Here is a 24,667-nt window from a genome sequence, read left to right as displayed (position 1 = left end):
GCCAGTCTTCTCATTAAACTATAGACATCTCACCCTTTCATCATCATCCTCAGAACTGTTAATGCTCCTTGTGTCATCATCATCAAGGGCTTTTTCAGCCCAATCATTATCATCAACAGCTTGATCACTAGCAACAGCTTCTATTCTCTTCCCATTATCTGTAACTGGCTCCTTCAAATGCTCTCCCTCATTTACATTTTTAGTATCTCTTTGATGCTCTCTTATATTAGGAACCTCATTGTTCTGAGCACCAAATATGTCATCAGGATAATCTAATCCTTCATATCCTTCATCTAGCCAATCAGCTTCATCCACATGAACATCTTCACTACCAACAGTTTGTCCATGGGTAGCATTATCATCCACGTTCTGTCCATGGGTAGCATGGTCATCCACATGCACAGCTCCACCAACACTACCATCCCTTAAACCCTCAACAGGTTCTTCACTTACATCATTTTGGTCAACCACAGATGATCTAACAGAGACATTATTGGTCACCTCCTCACAATCAGTATCATCATCTTCATCATTCATTTCCCATGGCTAGTCTACTGTAATTGGTTGATCTGGTTCAACTATAGGTTCTTCAATAGCAATTGGTTCAACTTCAGGTTCTACATAAAGTGTAATTTCATTTGTTGGCCATTCAGCATGTAGTTCACACATGTAGGTCACATCATCATCTGAAGTAATTAACCTTAACCCTTACTCTAAGTCACCACCGAGTATTAAATAATAAATCCTACTGTTAATGGGTCCCCCAACCTCAGCACAAATGTCTTGTATCTCAAAATGACTTAGTAGATCTGGATCAACATTACCCATTGTAGATACCTTACCACTTACATACTCTAAACCAAGAAAAATTCCCACTATGGTGAATAGTAAAATCAAAATGAATTTCAGCAGCCATCTGCAGGAGTTAAAACACATGCACAAACAATAGTAATTAAATACATAACCAACACATGCACAGAGAGCACCAATCATTGACAAAAGAAAAATAATTTCAGTTGCACATAAAATACCAATTAACGTGGGGTTAGAGACAAGAAGCACAACCAACTAAACAATTTGTCTCCATGGGACCACAAACAACCTAAAGATGCATTTAACCAAAATATTCCTAGGGACCACAGTCATCAATGTCAACTATAAAAGAACAAACACACCAATGGTAAACCCAACAATGGTAAACCACTAATTTTGTGACAAAAAAACTTTAATCCGAATCACCTTCATCAATCATTACACATTGAAAAAGAACAAACACAACAATGGTAAACCCTAGAAAGTCATTTCATACCTGATATAGAGGAAAACTGAAGCTTCAGCACACCTCCTCCTTGCTTGCAAGTGTTCGGGGATTTCACTTTGGCAATCAAAGTAAAGAGAGAAATGGATTATGAGTTTGGGGATTTTTGGGGGTTCTAAGGTAGAGGGAGGGAGAGAGCTCAATCTTTTTTTAGGATTCTAATTTTGGCTTATATAGTAAATGGGATTTTCTAATGGAAAGGACAGAGGTGGGTAACGGGGGTTTAACGGAGGCCACCACAGGTGGGTTAAGTGATAACTTTTAAACCACGGTTGGATACTGTTAAAACGGGCCAAACCACATGTGGGTAAAGTGCAATTTCCCCTTATTGGAAATAAATTTATAATGCAGAACCAAATTTAGTGAAGAAATAAGGCAATATTAGTTGGCTAAAAAAGAAACTCAAATTAGGGGTTGGAATTAAATTACAAACATAAAAAATTTACAACAATTCCATAACAAATCTTAGGTGGCAATCCCATAAAAAAACTTTAGTGGCAAACTGTAAATGGTAGGCTAGGAAACATGGACATGGATATGAGCACGAGTATGATATATAGATATAGAAATTTTTGAAAATTTAGGACACAAGTAAAGCAAAATACGTATATTAATATTATATATATATATATATATATATATATATATATATATATATATATATTTCAAAGCTTATAAATTTTTTTATAAAAAAAATTATTATATGTTTTAAAAAAATTGTTAAAAATTCTTTTAGAACCGTATTAAAGCCTAACCACTGATAATATATACATGTGTTTACTGTTTACCTAGATAATGAAAAAGTATTGTAAAAAGTTGATTACCTGGATTGATAGATTGTGGACTTTAACTTATAAACCTATCTTTTGTTAACGTGGATGGCTGAAGATAAAAGAGCTCTTCACGTGTGTGATAGTGTTAGGCAAACAAAACAATTAAAAGGCACACACAGACAAAAGAAGGAAAAAAGGATCAACGTGAGAGGAGAAGAAGAAGATTGGTGGGGAGATTGGCATGAGAGGTAGTGTGTTTAACTTCTGCTTTTTTTGGAGAGGGGGGAGGGGGGGTGTACAAGCTGTTTCCTAGCCATGTCAATCATATAAATAAAAAAAATAAAAACAGCTGGGACATGCGTGCAACCATGTTTGATGTGTTTCCCGTGTTATGTGCATGTCATACACAAACACTACAGCCTAAATGTTGTGTCCATTCTTTCCGTATAAAAGGTAAAACTGTAATGTTAGTTAGTGGTGGGTCTAAACGAAATCTAGTAACCAATTGCCACCTAAACCTTGTTGTAAAATTGTTATGAAAATGTTGTAAATATATATAGCACTCCTAAGGATTTTGATAAAATAGCAGCTACATCTTTAAACCTACATCGCAACCAAAATCACATGCCCAATTGGCAACTTGTCGACTAGACATTGCTAACATGCTGAGCTTTTGCGTCTCCCTTTGCTTTTAATGGTGCAAAACACATGACCCTTCTATTCCTTCATAATCTCAGTACACCTTGTGTTATCAAAAAGGGCCTAGTCAAATCCACACTCACAATTAAACCCAACCATAACTCAGCATAACTCACAATAAAATAAATGAGTAATGCAATGGACGAAATAATTTCACATAAAAACTTAGGTGACAAAATGTTACTAGTTGTTTTTTTGTATAATACAACATGAACAACATATTTGTATGATCATGTTCTTAATTTGTTACTAATTCTCATTTTTCTGACTTACCAAAAAAACAATAATAACAACAGGCAGAAATATATAACATCTCCTAAACAACATGTTCATGTTCTTAAATTCCCCCCTCCCCTGTATTTCCAGGCGCAGCTTACATCTAGTACTCCAGTGCACTGGACGCATTGCAATTGTGACACATGTCCAAAAATGGACACGTGTCACAATCGGTGTGGCTCCAGTGCACTAGAACACTGGACATAAGCTGCACCATGTATTTCATGTGTACATATTCACTTATTCATGCATTTAATTTAACGATGCTAATGCATATTAAGGTAAGCTGCGTTTTATGTTTTCATTTCCTTCACTTTTCCTTCAGATATTTTACTTTGAGTCTTGTGACTAGTCTCTATTTTATTTATTTTCCAAAAAAGAGGGTCATATTCTTCTTTTTGTTTTATTTTATTCATATGATCAAAGAGATATGCTAGGGGCGTCAACTTTGACTCATGGTTGGTGCCCCTACGGAAATGCGTGATTAAAACTCTGACTCATGGTTGCATGATGGTTGGAGTCTTAGAGTATTCTAAGCGTGTTAGGTAATTATTTGTTTTTAGAGAGAGTATCTGGCGCCAAGCGCATGAGACATCTCTCTCGCAGACAAGTGGACCCCACACCTGTGGGGCCCACATGTCTGTGAGAGGGGCGGCTCATGCATCTGGCGTATACAAAAAAATTTCTTGTTTTTATTATTAATTTTATTATTATTATTATTACTTTTCTAAAGGTATTAGGTTTTCATCAAAAATAAAAAATAAAGGTGTTAGGTATATTTTTGCCCATATAAAGTCTTCTCAAACACAAAATTCAAGTTCAAGGTTAAGCAACACTAAAATCTTCTTGTTTACTAAAGGCGTAAGATAGAAATGGATCACGAAAAATATCGTTCCCACTTAAATGATGAAGGGGAGAAGAACACCATATGGAGGTTTGGTGCTCCTCCTAATTATGATGCTGTTAACAAGCTTTTTGAAGAAGGCAGAACTAAGGTCTCTCTCTCTCTCTCTCTCTCTCTCTCTCTCGTATAATAAGAGATATAATAATTATGTTTGTATGATCTATCTGATAAGTGATAACCAATAATTGATTAATGGCAGGTATGGCCTCCTGGCTCACTTGAAGAAAAAGTGCAAAACCTTGTAAAGACATGGGAAATGGAGATATTCCACAAGAAAAGCTTTGATGACAATAAATCAATTGATCCAAAAAAGTATACTGTCAGTCTAAACGGTAACAGTTTTTACTCCACACAGATATATAGATTTACTTCATTGTTGTTTTGTGTATAAGCATCTCTAGTCTCTTTGACCATGTGTATATTGATGCAAAACAAGCAGGAAGGCAGGCAGTGAATTTGGAAGAAAAGCGTAAGCTTGGGGGAGGCTACAACTTCTTGCTACAAACCTCTTTGCCAGAGAAGCTTCGTGTGTACAACCCAGCAGAAGAAACAGCTGATTCATCTCATGTAGCTTTCACAACAGCTTTCCCTCGTGGGTTTGCTGTGGAGATTCTCCAAGTTTATTCAGGGCCACCAGTGATTGTATACAAGTTCAGGCACTGGGGTTACATGGAGGGTCCTTTCAAAGGCCATGCACCAACTGGGGAAATGGTTGAACTCTTTGGGATTGGAATTTTCGAGGTATCTCCTGCAATTTTTTATTTTTTTAATTTTTTGATCAGGAGCTTAGCATCATCATGATTCATGATCATCTGTCCTTCTTCTTCATATGGAATTTATTCTCTTGTTTGAAACAGTTGGATGAACAAGAGAAAATCATCAAGATTGAGTTCTTCTTTGACCGTGGAGAACTGCTAGGAGGTCTTCTGCGAGGTGCTAGTCTTGATAGTTCCACTGAAGCGGCGGTTTCAACCTGCCCTATCTTGAGGAACACAGGGTAGCTTTATAGAGTAAATTTAGAACAAAATTAGCTTATTTTTAACTAACTTTACTCTACTCCCTTCCTTCCCCCTCCTTCCAAACAGGACATAAAGTCGATTTGTTCAACTGAAAAAAGCAAGGTCTTTTGATTTCACTAGATTTTAGTGGGTCCCACCACTAAAAAACTAGTTTGATTTTAACATTTGTATTCAGTTTTCATCTTCAGTGCCTTAAAATTTGAATTTGAATACAAAAAATAAATACAACTTTTCAGCATTTTTATTTTCTATGAGTACGAATACAGTAACATATTTGTAAATATTGTGAAAACAAAAAGTTGCCTTTTTTTTTTTTAGTGATGTGATGTATGTGAGTGAGAAAAATTACTTTTTTAAAAAAATAGAAAATAATGACCAAATCTGAGTATGATTTATTCTATACTCAAATTATGTTTTCAGAACAACTAACTAAATACTATTAAATGTGAAAATAAATTATTTTATCTATATTCAAATTCAGGATTTGAATAATAAAGAAAATGAAAAGTAGATACATTATTTTTTGAAACTATACAAGTCAGAGTTCAAATTCCCTTGAATTATATAATATGATTAAAGCATTATACTCTTGTTTCCATCACTAGTTTTATTTACATAACAAGGGGATTTTTAAACTTCGAAAAACTTTTCCTTTGTTAATTTCAATACATCCACTCGAGTTGATTAAATTCTCCGCAAATGTGTGCATCATTGCTCAATAGAAAATTATTGGGTACTTAGTACTCTCATAGTATAACGATATAGTACTCCTTCTCACATGAATAATGAATCATGTCATGAATCTCATTAATGAGACATTATTGTTTGAGAGGAGTAAGTACCATCGCTATACTCCCATAGTACAAAATTATTACTCAAGTCCAACATGCTTTGCCCTACAACAGTCAACAATATAGGACACTTGCAGAACCAAAAAATTGACCGACGCCAAAATCTTCCGCCGCTAACTTTATGTGCAAAAGGCTTCCTTCAAAATTGGGAACCATTGAAATTTAAGAATTTCCATGCTTCCCAAAACGAGGCTTTGTTCCTCTCTTTTCATTCATATCCTGAGTCTATTTGTTCCACTCCTTTCATATATATAAATTCTTTAGTGCGAATGTATGATTCTTTTGTATTCAGAGTGAAGTTTGCTAGAAGATATCCTTCCTTCAATTCTTAATCTAACGAAATGTTTTGAGAATTTGATTTACGACAGTAATTGCAAGGGCAGTAAGAAGATTAATGACCGGTTTATTTCAGGGACAAAGGTCATATTGTCGTTAACATATAGTTTTTGAAAAATTTAAAGGTATACAAGTAATCAATTTAAAATATAAGTGACACCATATAAACCTTTCAACAGGTGAAAATTAATATCACAATAAAATGATATTTGTCAATTTCAAAAGCAAATACAATGCACACAATGGAGGCAATGAACATAATTAGTGTCTCGAGATCCACAACCAAACAGAGCATACACTTACCCAACATACTTTTACATATATTCTCCAGGCAACCACACTAATTTTCTCTTTTCATTTTTCAACAAATTGATTATAATACGTCTATTACAAAGAATTACATTATTGTCAGGTTAAGCACCTCTTTATGGCTGTATTGGTGGATCATCCTATGTTATATATCAAGGTAGGAAAAAAATTCTAACTAATTTTACTAACCCAAGGAAGGGAACCTGGAAAAGGACCTGCCCCACAATATCTGAACAGACCTTCAATCTCAGGGCACCCATTAGGATAAGGTATTGACCGGTGAAAAGGATCACGGCCTAGTCTTTTCCGATAGAGTGAACCTTGACAGCCATATGGATCTCCTTGGAATTGAGCCCGCACCAACGCCTCACCTTTCAGAGCTGCTTCTTTTGAAGTAGATGAAGCTGGGGTGCCTAAGTAGAAGAATCTTGACTCTGGAAATCCAATTGCAGTCCGATGTAGATGTGCAAATCTCTCTTCCTTAAAATCATAACTTACAACCTGATCCCAATGTACAAAGAAATCAATATGAAAGTCAGAACCCTGAAAGGTGTAAAGGAGTGGTGGAGGTGATAAAGCTGCTGTGGTGAAAAAGACTCTGAGTTGGGAGTCTTTACTAAGGTATCATAATGGAAGACAAATGTCTTTCATCTCTCTGCAGTCTGCACTCACATCTGAATATTATCAAGATCATGCGCATTATTTTGACGAACAGACAAGGTTGTTGCATCACTCAAGGAGAAAAAAAAAGTTGTTTCAATTTAAATATAACTTGCAGAAATTTTCAAGCAACAATTAAAAATTCATAGAATACCTAATTTGTAGTAGGCATGATTTGAAAATGAGTTGGGAGTCTTTACTAAGGTATCATAATGGAAGACAAATGTCTTTCATCTCTCTGCAGTCTGCACTCACATCTGAATATTATCAAGATCATGCGCGTTACTTTGACGAACAGACAAGGTTGTTGCATCACTCAAGGAGAAAAAAAGTTGTTTCAATTTAAATATAACTTGCAGAAATTTTCAAGCAACAATTAAAAATTCATAGAATACCTAATTTGTAGTAGGCATGATTTGAAAAAGAAAATAATAATAATAATAATAATAATAATAAAGGTCAACAAATAATTGGGGTTCAATTGTTACAACAAGTGAAAGAGGGGAGATTCAAACCTTGGTTTGATTTATATAGGAGACTAGACAATGCCACTGAACTACTAATATTTCTGGAGTCATAATTTCCTCTTTCAAGTGGAAGGAGTTGTGTGTTGTTTGTTTGGTTGTTTTGGTGGTCTTTGAAGATTTAAGAAAAAAAAAATTCTCTCATGGGGGGTTTTCACAGTTTCGTTATTGAGTCCAAGTTTTTTCAATTAGTTGTAGAGGAAGGGGGACGTTATTTCTTGTTAAAGATTTTTGAGAGGGGCAAATATTTTATGAGATCAGTCTTCATGGGTAAAAGTGCAGCACATTGGCTGATGAAGATAATCGAAGACATTGTTGTTGGGGCAAGCTCCAAACAGTTCTTTTCTTTCAGGGATGGTGACACTGCGTATACTCTCCAACGCAGCACCAACTCGGTTTGGTCGCTACTCTTGACCGAACTAAAAGCTGGTGGGTGTAGGAGGTCGATCATTATCCCTGAAGGAAAAGAGAGATATGGTTGGAGGGCTTTTGGCCTTAAACTTAGAAAGATGTTGTTTCCCTCCCAATATGCAGTGGGTGGAACTGGTCTTCCAACCTTTATTCCTCAGGTGCATAGGCATTATTTGGAGTCTCAACACTCTAGAACTTTTGCTGAAGTTGTGCAAGGCAATAATGGAAGAGTAGAGGATAGAAAGCAGCCAAAGCAGGTAGGCTCCATTGACAAGGGGAAGAAGATACATCTAGGAGGGGAGAAGATGGGGGGGAATTGGAGCCTCTCAGGAGCTAAAATGGGAGTTTTTCCGGTAGGCAAGCCTAATAAGGTGGTGGTGGAAGGAGGTGATAGGAGGGAGCAGTGCATTAATGAGGAGTCAGTGGCAGAAAGTAGGAAACGTTTCCCAAGCTTCAATTTGAATGCAAAAGCCTATGACAATAGGAAAAGGAGTGATGTTAGGAGGCCATGCTGGACAGGGAGAGGTCTTATCGTGGAAGTTGATGTGATGGGGAGAAGGCGGGTTTCCTGGGATAGGAAGAAGGGGAGGGATCAGAAGCTAAAATGGGTTTCACGGGCTGGCAAGGATTTGCATCAGGATAAGGTGGGTCTGGGTTTGGGCCCTAATAAGTTGGTGGCCCAACTGACTGGTAGTGAGTCTGGGTTAGGCCCACAGTTCAAAAGCCCAATCTCCTTTGAGCCTGGGGAATCCTCCGTTAAAAGTGTTGAGCCCTTACACTCAACCGATAAGCACGGGAAGGATGGGGTGTGTCCAGGGGCGAGTCCGACGACCTTTGTAACGCCGTCGCAGGTGGCCGGAGGTCTGGGGTGGTCGCCGAAGGTACGGGTTCAGGCCGATAAAGGTGGTTTGTGCCTGTCGGTGTCTTCGGAGTCTCCGACGAGCCCTGTCTTGACGGTACAGGTGTTGCGTCGCACCGGGGTTCTGGTGGGTCCGCTTCATCGGCGCTGCGAGCCACCGGTAGGAGTGGCGGGGTGTGCCGTTTCCCCTCCGGCGATGGTCTTCAGGCTGAGCTCTGACCGGATTACCACCTTCGGTTCCAGTTCGCTGTCGAGTGGGATATTTTATGAAGGTATAAGGATAGTGACTCTCAATTTAGTGCCACGGTCGTTAGGACCTCTTCTCCCTGACTTCTTTTTGGAGATGGTGCGAGCTGGACCAAGGGGCTTGGGGGCAGGGAGTCAGGAGGTTAATTCTTCTTTAAGCATTGAACTTTGCCTTCCTGGGGAGGTTATGCTTGTGGAGGAAGCAGCTGTTGATACAACTTTGGCAGTTGCCTTTCCTCTGCAAATTTTAGATCCGAGTGCACCGACAACCTTGGCAGAATTGGAGGAGGTTGATGAGGTTTTTAGTTTTGAAAACAACAAAGATATTTCTGGGTGGGTGAAACACAGAATACCTGGTTTTAGTAAATTGGTTGGGTTATCTATGACGCGACATGAGAAATTGTGCATCTCTCTTTTACAGAGGCTTGAAGCTGAGATAGAGGCAGCCAATGTGTTACACAGGAAAATAATGGGCAGTATAAAGGTGGCTAAGTCCAAAAATAAGGGATGCAGAGAGCTGCAAAACCTGATTTCTTCGGTGAATTATGACAGAAGATAGAGGGTGGTTTTGTGTTGTTGCTTGTAGTTGGGGATTTTTTAGTGTTTATAAAGATAAAAATGATTTCGTGGAACGTTAGAGGTTTAAATGACCCTCGGAAACGCCTTGTGGTGAGGAACTTGTTGCGGGAGTGGAAGTGTGATGTTGTTTGTTTACAAGAGACAAAAATTGCAAACATGAATTGACAGCTGGTTTGTAGTCTGTGGGGCTGCCCATATGTGGACTGGGCTGTGTTGGAGGCGGACCGGACTGCTGGTGGTATTTTGCTTATGTGGGACAAAAGGGTTTTGGATAAGGTGGAGATTATGGTTGGTACATTCTCAGTGTCGGTAAAGTGGAAAGGGGTGGGGGACGGGTTTATTTGGGCTTGCTCAGGCGTCTATGGTCCAAATGAGAATATTGAGAGGAGTCTCATGTGGGATGAGTTAGTGGGAGTTCAGCAGTGTTGGAGGGTTCCGTGGTGCTGTTTTGGGGACTTTAATATAGTCCGTTTTCCTAGCGAGCGTAGGGGCGAGACCCGTTTTTCCACGGCTATGGAGAAATTTTCAGAATTTGTTGAGGACCTGAACTTGGTTGATTTGCCTTTGAAAGGAGATAGCTTTACTTGGTCTAGTGGCTTGGATCAACCAATGATGTCTAGGATTGATCGAGCTTTGGTCACTCCTGATTGGGAAGATCATTTCCCAGATGTTTCTCAAAGGATTTTACCCCGTACTGTTTCGGACCACAGTCCAATTCTCTTGGAGGCTGGGGGAATGGCAAGGGGGAAAAGTCCTTTCAGATTTGAAAATATGTGGTTGAAGTCGGAAGGTTTTGTGGATCGGGTTCAAACCTGGTGGAATCGATATTCCTTTGTAGGTACTCCTAGCTTTGTGCTTGCGAAAAAATTAAAGGCTCTAAAAGAGGACATTGTGCAATGGAATCGCCGAGAGTTTGGTAATGTAGCGCGTCAAAAGAAGCAATTACTGGAGGAGTTGATAACATTAGATGCTAAGGAGGGAGATTTTGGTCTCTCTGAGGGGGAGAAAGTTCATAGGGCTGGTTTGAGGTCCCAGGTGGAGCATCTTCTTTCCTTAGAAGAAATTTCCTGGAGACAAAAATCTAGGATGTTATGTATCAAGGAAGGGGATAATAACACCAAGTTTTTTCACAAAATGGCTAATTCCCATAGACGGTCCAATCTCTTAAGGACCTTAGAGGTGGATAGGGTGGTTTTTGAAGAGGCTTCCGAGGTAACTTATCAAGTTGTACAATTTTATAAAAATTTGTACAAGGAGATTGAGGAGTGGAGGCCTTTTGTGGAGGGTATGGAATTTGATCGTATCGAGATCAGGGAGAGGGTTTGGCTTGAAAGGAAGTTTGAGAGAGAGGAGATTCTTCAAGTTGTTAAGGGTTTGGAAGGGGACAAAGCTCCAGGTCCGGATGGGTTTACTATGGCATTCTATCATTATTGCTGGAGGATAGTGGAGAAAGATGTCCTAGCGGTCTTTGAAGAGTTTTTCCATCATTGCAAGTTTGAAAAATCCCTTAATGCGACCTTCATTGCTTTAATTCCTAAAAAGAATGATGCCTCCAATATTAGAGATTTTCGTCCTATCAGCTTGGTGGGGAGTGTGTATAAGATCTTGGCTAAGGTCTTGGCAAATCGCTTGAGAGTGGTTTTAGATCAGTTGATTTCTGAGAATCAGAACAGCTTTGTGGGTGGGAGACAAATCCTTGACTCGGTTCTCAGTGCGAATGAGTGTGTGGATAGTCGTGGGAAGAGTAGGATTCCTGGAGTCATTTGTAAGCTCGATATGGAGAAAGCCTACGACCATGTGAATTGGGAGGCTTTGTTGTATCTGCTGAATAGGATGGGTTTTGGAGTGAAGTGGTGTAAGTGGATACGTTCTTGTATATCCACTGTTCAGTTCTCTGTTTTGGTTAATGGGTCCCCAGCTGATTTCTTTGGTAGTTCTAGGGGTTTAAGACAAGGAGATCCGCTATCTCCTATGCTGTTTTTGATCTTGATGGAGGTGTTTAGTAGGATGTTAAGGAGAATGGAGGGAGCTGGCTTGATTCGTGGATTTAATCTTGGGGGCAGGAGGGATGGTGGGGAACGTGTCTCACATCTCTTATTTGCAGATGATACCATCCCCTTTTGTGATGCAGATGTGGAGCAAATTCTTCATATTCGGTTGTTGCTCCTTAGTTTTCAGGCGGTAACGGGTTTGAAGGTCAATGTGCATAAGAGCGAAATGGTTCCTATAGGGGAGGTTGGGGATGTGCATGCTCTGGCTGATATATTGGGCTGTAGGGTTGGTTCTTTACCTATGTTGTATCTTGGCATGTCGCTGGGGGCTTCTCACAATTCCCCTTTAATTTGGAATACAATTTTGGAAAATATTAAGCGGAAATTATCTGGGTGGAAGAAGTTGTACTTGTCTAAGGGGGGTCGTTTGATGCTTCTCAAGAGTACGCTTTCTAGTCTTCCGACTTACTTTCTATCGTTATTCACTATTCCTACTCATGTGGCTAATAAAATTGAAAAGTTGCAAAGGGATTTCCTTTGGGGAGAGAGCAAGATTCATTTGGTTGGTTGGGACAAAGTTTGTGCGCCTATAGCCAATGGTAGCTTAGGGATTAGGAAACTCACTACCTTTAATAAGGCTTTGTTGGGGAAATGGTTGTGGCGGTTTGGAAAGGAAGAGGGTCGGCTATGGAGGCGGGTTGTAGCTTCAAAATATGGGGAAGATTGGGGGGGATGGACCTCAAAGCTGGGTAGGGGAGTTCATGGGTGTGGTTTGTGGAGAAGTATCCGCATGGGTTGGGAGGATTTCAGCAAAAATTTTCAGTTTGTGGTTGGATTGGGGAATAGGGTGAGGTTTTGGCAGGATGGGTGGCATGGGGATCAACCTTTTCAATTGGCTTTTCCAAGGTTGTTTGGCATTGCCATTGTGAAGGAGGCTTCTGTTGAAGCTTCTTTGCAAAGGCAGAGGGCAGAGGATAGAAGATTTTGGAATGTTCGGTTTAGTAGATTTTTTAATAATTGGGAGATGGATGAAGGGCTGCGGTTTCTTCGTATGTTGGGTGCTATAACCCCTCCTATGGATGTTGGAGATCGGATGAGATGGAAATTAAAGTCTAATGGAGCTTTTGACATCCGGTCGTACTATAACAAATTAAGAAAGTCTCCTTCAACTATCTTTCCTTGGAAAGCTATTTGGAGAGCTAAGGCCCCAAGGCGAGTTTCTTTTTTTGTTTGGTGTGTAGCTTGGAATAAGATTCTAACGGGAGACAATCTGAGATTGAGGAGATTGGATTTTGTGGATTGGTGCATTATGTGCCGTCATAGTGGAGAGACGGTAGATCACCTTCTTCTTCATTGTGAAATGGCCTACCGGTTATGGAGCTTTGTTTTCCTAACTTTTGGCTTGGCCTGGGTTATGCCTAGATCGATTCCTGAAATGCTTTTTGGTTGGTGGAATTGGTTGGGGAAGCATTCATCTCAGATCTGGAATTTAGTCCCGCTGTGCATCCTTTGGTGTATTTGGAAGGAGCGTAACCGGAGGACTTTTGAGGATTTGGATAGCTCTAGTGAACAATTGCTTGTTTTTTTTAGTGGGACTCTCTTTGATTGGTCGCGCGCGTGGGGACTCACGTCTAGTGATTCCCTCCCTTCTTTTCTTTGCTCCCTTTTCCTTTTCTAATTTTCTTGTTGTCTTTGTTTCTTTTTGTTTTCTTCTTCTTGTTTCTCCTAGGTTGCTCTGTGTTTTTTCAGGCATAGAGTAACCCTTCGTATATATATCATTCTTACTTATCAAAAATAATAATAATAATAATAAAGGATGTGATACATTAGCAAGAAAAGTGGTTGTAAATGGCTGAATGCATCAACAAGGTCATAATTTTGACAAGTAAATTGGGTATAAACTTTAGAGGGAAAAAAAAGTTTGTTCTGTTCTCTTCAGTGGCGGCTCTACATGCAAGCCAGGGTGGTCACAGGACCACCCTGACTTGCAAAAAATGTATATATACACTTGCCAAAAAAATATTATATGCTAAACTAACTTGTTGTAACTTCCTTAATAAAAATTTTGAACACCCTGACTTGAAAATTACAAAAATTTGGGTTCAACAAAAATAAGAATAGTGCTACTACATTCGCAACATTTTCACAATAATTTCTTAACAAATCTAATAAGGTAAGCTGTTACTGATTCTAATTTGGGTCAAATATTAATATTATTTTTTTACCCACCAATAATAGTTTTTTGCACAAAAATAATTGTAAAAATGTTGTGGACATAACATTACTCCAAAATTAATTCTACCCCCAAGCATAATTTTTAATCTTTTTTTTTTAAGCTTAAATAACAACAATAAATATTAGGCCAAATGACAACAAACAAAACAATACAAGACCAAACAACAAGAAGTGAAAAAATTATTCAACAAAAAACCTATTATAAAACAAAAGGATAAAATTTGTAACTCGTTCAACCTATTCAATAAAAATAATTTCTACTTTCATTTTTCCTTAAAAAATGTTATTAAAAAAAATATTGTGGAAATTTAAATTTCTTAGGACCAGCCTAAATAAAATTCCTAGAGCCGCCACTGATTCTCTTACATTATGACAGCACTTTTACACAATAAATATCAGCATTTTAGACACTTATTTAGTAACCTTTACCACCAATTTAAAAAATGTTCTGAAGAATGAGTCTCACTTCTTTGACACAGTGTGTACATTTCAGCAACTGATACCCAGTGATACAAGTCAAAAGTATTACAATATTAGTGTACATTTGATTTGATGATCATGGGCAACTCCAACCACACAAAAACAAAGTAACAAACTTGAATGATTGACTGTATTATAGTTTTCATAGAAGGGAAATGCTAACCGATGCCCTTAGGACATTAGTTAACAATCCATTTAAAGAAAGTTTTTATAGAAAAAAAAAAAAAAAAAAGCAATTAATGTTTTGACAACTTTTTTCATTTCCCATAAAAATTGTGTCAAAATTTTCCTAAAATAGATTGTTAACCATTGCCTTAAGGGCACTCGTTAGCATGATCTTTCATAGAATCATAAGTTATTTATATTTCATAAACCCCCCCACCCCTCCTCTTTTTTCTTTTCTTCTTTTGGCCCAAAGGAAATACTTATGTTTTTTTTTATACTTATATTATGTCTGAAACCTTTATTGATGTACAGAAATGATAGGATTTACAGTCACTATTCTATACTGTGATCCCATCTATTATAAGAGGGAATGAAAACTTAGATAAAAGTGTATGATGACTCTTTTTTTTTTTTTTTGGTGTTTTTTTCTCAACTTTATCCAATCTCATGTACATACACATAATTAGCCCCAAAAGGAAACACTAGAAAAGAGAATAAATAAAAATAATAATAAAGCTTCCAGTAGAAGGGGCTTACGGTTATGTTGTAAGGATATGTCCCGGTAAGCTCTCGGAAACGACACACACTAAAGAGAAGATTCTCAAAACTGTCCCTTGCATGCTCTTCTGTGAGTGCCCTCCATCTCACATTTTCTTCCCTGCCTATAAAAACAGTCGTAGCATAAGTTGCATATCAATAGCATAAGAATCAGATGGTTTACAGCTTTCATGTACCAGAAAAAACTCTACCATACAAATAAACAATGTTTAATCTATTGAGTTTCCATTGTTATAAAACAACAATCAACAACTCAAGGCTAACAGAAAACCATTCAATGGAGATGTTCTGTCATCCATTGCAGTTATCCAGAATATTTATTAGCAACATGAAAATTCAGCTTAACCAATTTAGCAAGAACTACTCCCGTAACAAACATGAAATTTTGCCGGCAATCCAAAGCTCAAACCCATTTGACAGGTATGTTGCCCCACTTGAGGGGGCATGTTGGTAGTAAAACAAAGAGCACAATGGTACAAGCACCATTAGTTATGGCTTCAAATAGCACTTGCAAGAAAGCAAACCAATTGTCTTTCTGATCTTCACTGTAAGAAATGAAGGAAAAACATCCTCACTTCCTAGCAATAGGAAAAGAAGGCATTTAAGCAAATTATCACTCAAAAACTAATGCTCTAGTATTTCTAGATTTGGGCCAAAGATTTTGATGACCACAGCACTGGGAGTGGTGGTACAGTGGTAAACACTGTAGGGGGTTGCTAACATTACTAGCAATGAGGCTAATTATGGTAGGAGTGATTAGGGTAGATTCGGAAACATTAGATGGAAATACTGGAGGTGACAGTGACAGTAGGGTCAGCAGAAATAGGATCTGTAGAGGTGTTGGTGATTGTAGATATAGTGGAGGTGGCAGATTCTCTAGTGCACACTGCACACAGATTGTTATAAGGATCCACAGGAATGCATGACATATGTGAACCTATCGTAACTAAACTAAAGGAATTTGTATAAACTTTAAGGAATATAAAGCTATTGAACGCCTATTTAGGTCTGCGCTGAGGATGGGCTTAAAGAGCTTTAAGGACCCTGAAAGCTCTTTAGCAAAATTTACCACATTTATGGGAATTTTACTGAAGAGCTATAAGGACCCCCTTACACTTGAAATTATGGTAGGAGTGATTAGGGTAGATTTGGAAACATTAGAGGGAAATACTGGAGGTGACAGTGGCAGTAGGGTCTGCGGAAATAGGATCCATAGAGGTGTTGGTGATTGTAGATATAGTAAAGGTGGCAGAGCAGCAGTGGGCACCGTGTTATGTTCATCTGAAAACAACTCAAATACCAACTTTGATGCTGAATTTGATTATTCATTTGAGCTATATACTAAATTTGATGACACAACCAGATCATATGTGACAGCTCCAATTGTAACAAGAAGTTGCTAACCAGATTCTCTAGTGCACACTGCACACAGATTGTTATAAGGATCCACAGGAATGCATGACATATGTGACCCTATTGTAACTAAACTAAAGGAATTTGTATATACTTTAAGGAATATCAAGCTATTGAACGCCTATTTAGATCTGCGCTGAGGATGGGCTTAAAGAGCTTTAAGTACCCTTAAAGCTCTTTAGCAAAATTTACCACATTTATGGGAATTTTACTGAAGAGCTATAAGGACCCCCTTAAACTTGAAGAGAGAGAGAGAGAGAGAGAGAGAGAGAGAGAGAGAGAGAGATATTAATGATAAAAATAAAAAACAATAATATCAATATTAATAAAAGAAATGTCATACCCAATGCACAAAGCTCACACTTCTGCAGGATTTAGGAGAAGTGATTGGTAGTTTGCCAATTGAACTAATTGGGTTCAAGAATACAAAACACTTTTATTATGTCCTCTTTTGCTATTTTCTCACATTTAAAAGCTCCTTATCAATTTGCTTACCAAACAAAGTAACAACTTTATAGGTTATAGCACTTTATCATTGTAGTTTGCTTAGCTATAAATGCTATAACTCGTTTCTGCTAAAGATCTTTATTGCAAAAGCTCTACTAAAACACTATAGCTAAAGCTCTACTTCCTTCAGCAATACCAAACAAGCACTTATTCAACAGTTACATCAGTTTATACCCAAAATACCCTTAAGCAGATCTCATATCAGATATCCAACAACTGCTTGCTTATTCTCAGATGGAAACTGAGATCAATGGTCAACAAGACAGCATTCTCAAATTACTCAAGGAGGTGCAATTTTTTCTAACCTTCATTTATCACTGTTGTAAAATATATTACTACTACATAAATTTGGATAATTTCATACCATAATAGTTATTAAATACATTATGATTATACTTTTTTATTTTTTTTGATAGATAATGAAATTTTATTGAAAAAAAAGAGTCATTCAAGTATAAAGGATGGATACAATTGGGGACAATACAATCAAACACACAAATTACATTATGATGACACTAAGCAACTGCAAATTTAATAAAATCAAATCAAATGCCATGGAAGTTTTACTTTGCTTTGTACTGTATGCACTTTGTTCTTGATTAATACTATATTGATCAAAATTCAAGCATCTTTTTTCAGCAGATCATTACAGCCATTCCACTAAAAGGTGAGAAACTTTTTTGAACATAACCATGAATTCTGGTATGTCTAACTCTAAATTTAGGTCAATATGTATTAGATAAATGAGCAGGTACAATCTATATTCTATCCAACAGACAAAAATTAGAAACATTTCTTTAGCAATCAACAATAAATTAGTTCTTAGTTTATAAATCTTTTCTATTTAAGATCAGGCATGCCAAGTACTAAGATAACACATGCACTCACCAAACCATCCTTCTGACTCAGCAACACTCCAATAACTTTGTGCCTCACTACGAGGGCCAGCATCTTTCCGAGTCTCCCCACCACTAAACAAAAGCAAAGCTGCATCATCTTTGGCTGCAATATCAACTCCCTCTTGTATATGTCTCACAAAGGTAGAAGCTTGGCCTGGATTCTTCTGATAAGACTCCAAAAACCATGAATCCTCCTTATCAACTTTCCCACAGCTACTACTCGTATAAACCGAATGTCCAGCAACCATTACAAGATTCTGAAGCTTTGAAAATGGATAATTATCGGAACCCACATCAAATTTTTGATCACCATTAATCATCATCCGGTAATGACTCTCATACAGAGACAATATGATGAGAATTGTAAGCCCAAGTGACAAGGAGATGATGAAAACTAAAAGTGGGTGCAGCTTAGAGAAATACTGAATACGGGTTCCGAAAGATTTAAGCATTTTGATGGGATGAAAGGGTGAATTCTTAGGCTTTCGGATACGTCTACTAGTTCCTGATTCTAAATCAAAAAAGTCACCACCTTTTTTGGGGTATGCAAGGAAGGACTTTGGACTCCCAGAAGACCCAAGTGAATAATTTTTCATGATAGTATGAATCCAGCTTATGGGTTTGGAAAGGGAGTGAAATTAAGCATACCCAGATGGTAATTTAGACAAATTAAGCAATGGGGTCATGGATTTTTCTGATTCCTTTTTGGGTACAAAAACACACACAACTCTGAACAAAAAAGCAAGAAATATCATCTCATACATCAAAGAATGGTTTGTAAATTTTGATAGCTTTGGAAAGGGAAAATGAAAATCAATCCATCAAGTTGCAGGTATGAATTAATGAAGCAGAATCAAATGGATCTCTGATCTGAGTAATAACGATAAATTGATAATTAAGCAAAGAAAGAGAACTCACTAAAAAAACAATGCAGAATTCTGGGGTTTCTTAGTTCTGAAAAGATTCAGGTTTCGAGAGGATCTTGTTTGCTTCTACGTACGGTTTAATCTTTAACTCAGATTGTGATTTGTGCTGACTCTGGCTGTTGACTTGACTAACAGAAAAAAGAAGATCCTCCTCATTTCCATTTCCAGAGAAGGATTGTTCTTCGTGGTGTTCAGTCTTTTTATTTTTTTGATCTCTGTTACAAGGCCCAAAACACTGAATTGAGCAATTTTTTTTTGGGCCCATCAAGACAAGGGCCCTAACCAGATTTGACGGGTACATCAGTTACATTACAATACTTCTACTATTCTGTTTTCTTTCTGTGTAGTGTCTGCAAATTCCGTGGCCCATTAACGTTATGGGTTGGACTTCCTTCGTTACTCCTTTGGGCCCAGTCCATCTCCAGTATCTTTTTGGGTCTTCTCCCTGGTAAACAGTGATTGTCCATTCAATTATAGGTTTTTTGAGGAAGGAAAAAGAAAAAGAAAAAAAAGAACAGATTAGCACATCTAATATAATCTAAGCAGAGGAGAGTTAAGTGTCATAGACCAAATCGAGGATTCCTCAATATTTTATGGTAATTATTGTTATCCTTAAATTTAATTCAATATAGAATAGCTATCATTAAAAATCTGTAATAAGTTTTAAAACAATTAATCTAAACCGTGGTGCAATTTTGTATGGTATACCGGTCAGAATGAGAAAACTTGAATAGCCAAAAGGGCATTCAACTAAACGGGGCTTTAATTCTAAAATGTGGGTTGTGCTTAGTGTCCAAACCAAGGGTGTGTAGTCTCTTGGATCATAGACTCATAGTGTGTGGATCTCCATAGTATCTTATGCAACGCTTCTCTCAGCTGGATTTTACATATAAGTGAAATAATGTTACATATAGCCTTGCACAACAAAGCATCTTTGTATCACTGTGTGCGCCTTAGACAGAAGTCAAGGAAGTGCAACACTACAAGTTGACTGGCTGAGTTACAAAATGAGAGACAGTTAAGATAGTTGTAAATTGTAATAGAAAAGATGCTTTCCTTCCTGGTTTTTTTTAATGTAAATTGCAAAGACAGGGCAGCGAAGAGTCTCTATATATCTCTCAAACACCAACTCCAAGGCACAACAGACAGAGACTACATTGAGATGATCGTTGAACTTGAGACGGCTTTTCTTGGGCGTTTTCAAGAATTCCTCCCATCCACAAAGCATCTCTTAGTATGTCCATAATATCCAAATTCCTTGGAATCTTATCAATTAGAAATCATGAATATGTATTTTTAGCTAAGAAGCACAGTCTAAGTATGGACACGAGTACGATATGGTGACACAATCAATTTCTAAAAGATTATAACATATAACAGTCAATATAACACTAATATGATATGAGTATGACACGAATACGACATGTGTACGATATCTTAAATAAAGTATATGTGCTTCCTAGATTTTTTGTCTTTGAATTCATACCACTAATGAGCTTATGTATTTTTTTTTATTTTTTTGGAAATATTCACGTTTGAGGATGTAATTAGTTAAGTGAACTACATTTTTATTTTTATTTTTTGATAGAATGAAATCCTGCATTGAGACTAACCATAAGAGTAGGTGGTTGATATAACAAAATTGGTCACAACCCTATTGGTTTAACTTTTGTGTCAACTGATATCCCTATATGATACATTAATAATTATGTCCCCAATATTAAATGGCTGCTGATTTTTAACTGTAAGTAATTTTTTGTAGGCTACCATTTTTCAGGAATTAATAATATAAAACCTTCTTTAAAAAAATGGTTTCAATTGTAATTATCGATGGACCTTATTGTTTATAGAGTTATCCAGTAAGTGAAAGAAAAGGACTTAGAAGAAGACCATCTAGCTATCACAACTATTTTGCATTGAATCTGTTTCTTCTTCATGTTTTCTTTTCTCTGCTGATACCATCTTCGTAAACCATGTCTTCCTCTGATATAGAAAGGCCCGCTGTAAGGTTTGCTCATACAATATCAGAGTCTGGTCGCCTTCTCCATTCATCAAGCCAGTGGAATTCTTCCTCATCCCTAAGTCTGAAACTGCTTATGATTTTACTTCCTTCTTCATATTCAAAATCCATTGAGTTTCAACTCATTATCACATATAAAAAATATTTCAAACGTTTTATTTACGTTTCAGGCTTCGCAATTTTGCTAGTCCTAGCCCTTGTCTTATTGATGCACTTTTTGCCTCACAAACATGCCCATCATGGAACTTCAAGGAATCTCACACTTGCAATAAGCCAAGCTCTAACATTTTTTGATGCTCAAAAGTGTACTATATATCATAGCAAGCACTTCATTTAATATAAGATTCTTTTTCTTTTTCTTTTTCTTTTTTGATACAACTTGATTGTTTTCATGTGACTCACTGAAGAGTTGTTCTTTTCAGCTGGAAATTACCCGAGTAACAGTCCTGTAAAATTTCGAGGAGATTCAGGATTGCAAGATGGGAACTCAACTGGTACACATGACCTTGTGGGTGGCTTTTATGATTCAGGAAACAATATAAAATTCAGTTTCCCTACAGCTTATACTGTTACACTCTTGAGTTGGACTGTGATCGAATATCATCAAAAGTATACTGATATAGGTGAGCTTGACCATGTTAAGGACATCATCAAATGGGGCAGTGACTACTTGCTTAAGCTTTTTGTTCCTTCAAGCGCAACAGCTTCACCCATCTTGTATTCTCAGGCAAGCATACATAACTATTGTACCTTTGTCCTTTTTCCTAGAGACTAGCATTGGAGATTTAATGTTGTGCATTGTGATTTTCGGTTGGAAGTGCTAATAATGATTCCAAGATTCCTAATGACAAACTGTTGGGAAAGGACAGAAGACATGACTTATCAAAGACCTGCTTCTACATGTGATATCACAGCTTCAGATTTAACTGGGGAAATCGTTGCAGCATTATCAGCTGCATCATTGGTATTTAAAGATGATCAGGCTTACTCCAAATATTTAGTCGATGCAGCAAAGAAGTTATTTGAGCTTGCAACTAACGTAGACTCTACGAAGCAGGAAACTTACACCACGGTTGATGCCCGTGGAGGAGAAGCAAGAAATTTCTATAACTCATCTGGCTACCTAGATGAATTGATTTGGGGAGGAACTTGGTTGTTCTTTGCAACTAGGAACACTTCTTACCTAGAAGATGCTACCAAAAGATATGACGATGCTGAGAATGATAAAATTCCTTTTGACCAAGGAATTTTTTATTGTGACAACAAGTTTACAGCTAATTCGGTAATTCTTATATGAAAATTTTAGAAGATAATACATAAGTTGGGTGTGGATCACAAAGCAATTTCTTAACTTGTGCATTCTTTTAGGTTTTGCTAACACAACTTCGATTCTTCCATGATGTTGGTTACCCATATGAAGATGCTTTATTATCATCTTCAAACTTGACTGACTCTGTAATGTGTTCTTATCTTTCTGATCAGAATTTCGATAAAACACAAGGTAAAAGTCTGTTCAACTGCATTCCATATTTGAATATACACGTATGTAAATATTGAAACTCACTAATAAAAATCATTCCGAGTGTTCCACTTTATATTCCAACCATCAGAATTTACCACACTTCCTTCTATTTTTCTTAAAGTAACCAAAGTTTAAAATAAAAAATAAAATAAAATAAAACACATGACATACTGCAATTGGTAGGGCATAACGTGAACGCAAGTAGAAAGGATCTTTATTCTAAAATGCACTTTTGGACACTTGTATCTATGAGTGTTCAATTACAATCCATATTTGAATATACATGTCTGTACATAGGGAAACAAATTTCCGGGCATTTGTATATATTAATATATGAACTGTTCATGCTATCCCATAAATTTCCTTGATGTAGGTGGATTGATCCTCCTAAAGCCTGATTATGATACACCACTCCAGTTTGCAGCAACAGCAGCTCTTCTCAGCAAATTGTACAGTGACTACCTTGATCTTCTGCGTAGATAAGGTGGGATGTGTAGCAATGATGGATTTTCTGTGAAGATGTTGAGGAGTTTCTACATGTCGCAGGCAAGAATTAAAAATATCACAATATTTAGCCTTGCTGCTTGATAGAATGGATGGAATTTAATTCATAAAGCTCGTATATTTGAATAGGCAGTAATTTTCCTTCATTTTAATTGTACTCTTACATACTAGGAGATAATCCAATGAAGATGAGCTACATGGTTGGCTTTGGCAACCATTTCCCGACCCAAGTTCATCACAGGAGTTCCTCTATCCCTTGGGACAATCAACATTACTCTTGTGCACAGGGGGATAGATGGCTAAACTCTGTGGATCCAAATCCAAATGTTCTTTTGGGAGCCATGGTAGCAGGACCAGACCAAAATGACAGTTTCATAGACCAAAGGAATAAACCAAAGTTTACTGAACCAACTATTTCGAGCAATGCTGGTTTAGTGGCAGCACTAATTGCACTTCATGATCCTCCCAGCATTTCTTATGATTCAAATGGCTTTAGTTTCGGCATAGACCAACTGGGTATCTTTGAGAATATCCGTATTCCAACAGGTCCTTGAGATTTCAATCTATTGCTAACCTTGATATGGAATTAGATGTACTAGAAAAGAGAGGAGGAAAAGTACTGATTGATAATAAAACAATTAAGTTAATAAATTGAATTTGAACAGTATTCCCTTGAGGGTAATTTTTAAAAGGCGAAAATGCACTTTTGGTCCCTACATTTTGGGTCAATTCTCATTTTGGTCCCAAAATTGATTTCTTTGCTAATGTCATCCCTAAAAAAAGAAAATCGTTTTTAAAATGGTCCTTTCCGTCAGGCTAGAAACGGAGAAATCCTACGTGGCTAACGGAATGTCCTGTTTGCTGACGTGGTGCTGACGTGGCTATTTAAATATTATTAAAAAAGATTATTTGGCATATTTAAATGCCATGTCAGCATTTTAATTTTTTTAAATAAAGCCACGTCAGAAAATTTATATAAAACAGAAATTAAATTTAAAAAAAAACCTTAAATCTAATTTAATTAAAAAAACTTGTTTCTAAAAAAAAAAAAAAAAGTGTTCTTCGTGTTCTTCCCCATCAAACCCAGGAAGAACTCAAACCCACATTCCCAGAAAACAAACCCAGCAACCAAACAACAAACACATACCCAGAAACAAAATCAGACACATACACTCTCTCTCTCTCTCTCAAACCCACGAACACATCTTTGTTAAACCTTATCCACGCGTCAAGGTCTCGATGCTCTCGCGGTCGATCCAGGCTTGAATTTCGGACTCAATGGAAGCCGCGACTCGGGAGATGGAGTGAGTCGAGACTCGGTGAGTCAAGAACGATTGGATGCTGTGGTGGCGGCGTGAATTCTTGAGGGTCTCGAGGAGGGCTTTGAGGTTGGAAAGGTGTTGAGAGAGGGTAGAGAGATTTGGGTCTCTGGAGAGAAGCGCGTCGGACTCGGTTTCAAGCTCCAGGAGAGCGTTAATGGCGGAGGACGAGTTGAGCTCGTCCGAGTTGGGGCTCGGGTGGGCTTGTAACTCGTGCGAGGCTTGTTTTAGAGCTTCTAGCACTCTGAGAACTCGTGGGCTGTCGTCTTTTGATGATGAATCTTCCATGGTTGATTGAGTTTGAGAGAGAGAGAGAGAGAGAGAGGGGGAAGAACACGAAGAACACTTTTTTTTTTTTTTTTTT

At 37.5% G+C, this 24,667-nt stretch overlaps 2 protein-coding genes and 1 pseudogene across 3 annotated transcripts; 2 read left to right on the top strand and 1 right to left on the bottom strand.

Annotated features, from left to right (window-relative positions):
* The first annotated feature begins 3,877 nt into the window (after positions 1-3,877).
* Positions 3,878-5,237, top strand: LOC142609205 (pathogen-related protein-like). Its single transcript, XM_075780815.1, has 4 exons — positions 3,878-4,061; positions 4,170-4,302; positions 4,410-4,711; positions 4,828-5,237. The coding sequence occupies exons 1-4, from the start codon at positions 3,939-3,941 to the stop codon at positions 4,969-4,971; spliced, it is 702 nt and encodes a 233-aa protein (XP_075636930.1). The 5' UTR covers positions 3,878-3,938; the 3' UTR covers positions 4,972-5,237.
* Positions 5,238-6,342: 1,105 nt separating this feature from the next.
* Positions 6,343-19,159, bottom strand: LOC142622799 (uncharacterized protein C57A10.07). 2 transcript variants are annotated; one of them, XM_075796336.1, is made up of 4 exons: positions 18,931-19,140; positions 18,002-18,741; positions 15,173-15,297; positions 6,343-6,986 (listed from the first exon to the last, which is right to left on the bottom strand). In XM_075796336.1, the coding sequence occupies exons 2-4, from the start codon at positions 18,606-18,608 to the stop codon at positions 6,657-6,659; spliced, it is 1,062 nt and encodes a 353-aa protein (XP_075652451.1). In that variant the 5' UTR covers positions 18,609-18,741; positions 18,931-19,140; the 3' UTR covers positions 6,343-6,656. The 2 variants fall into 2 exon arrangements, with proteins under 2 accessions (XP_075652451.1, XP_075652450.1); XM_075796335.1 differs by having other exon boundaries at positions 18,002-19,159.
* Positions 19,160-20,883: 1,724 nt separating this feature from the next.
* On the top strand, positions 20,884-23,572 carry LOC142643696 (endoglucanase 25-like; annotated as a pseudogene).
* The last annotated feature ends 1,095 nt before the right edge of the window (positions 23,573-24,667 follow it).

Source organism: Castanea sativa, chromosome 1 (assembly GCF_040712315.1).
Source record: "Castanea sativa cultivar Marrone di Chiusa Pesio chromosome 1, ASM4071231v1".
NCBI lineage: Eukaryota > Viridiplantae > Streptophyta > Magnoliopsida > Fagales > Fagaceae > Castanea > Castanea sativa.
The sequence above is the reverse complement of the archived record's forward strand: the minus strand, read 5'-3'. Positions and strand labels throughout refer to the sequence as shown.

What these genes read in the sequence shown, in the direction of transcription:
- LOC142609205 (XM_075780815.1), top strand. Translation starts at nt 3,939, where the DNA reads ATGGATCACGAAAAATATCGTTCCCACTTAAATGATGAAGGGGAGAAG. An exon ending in TTGAAGAAGGCAGAACTAAG is followed by an intron (nt 4,062 to 4,169) that starts GTCTCTCTCTCT and finishes GATTAATGGCAG; the next exon opens with GTATGGCCTCCTGGCTCACT. An exon ending in GTATACTGTCAGTCTAAACG is followed by an intron (nt 4,303 to 4,409) that starts GTAACAGTTTTT and finishes CAAAACAAGCAG; the next exon opens with GAAGGCAGGCAGTGAATTTG.
- LOC142622799 (XM_075796335.1), bottom strand. Translation starts at nt 18,608, where the DNA reads ATGAAAAATTATTCACTTGGGTCTTCTGGGAGTCCAAAGTCCTTCCTT. An exon ending in TGAGTCAGAAGGATGGTTTG is followed by an intron (nt 15,298 to 18,001) that starts GTGAGTGCATGT and finishes CTGTTTTTATAG; the next exon opens with GCAGGGAAGAAAATGTGAGA. An exon ending in CATATCCTTACAACATAACC is followed by an intron (nt 6,987 to 15,172) that starts GTAAGCCCCTTC and finishes CATTGGGATCAG; the next exon opens with GTTGTAAGTTATGATTTTAA.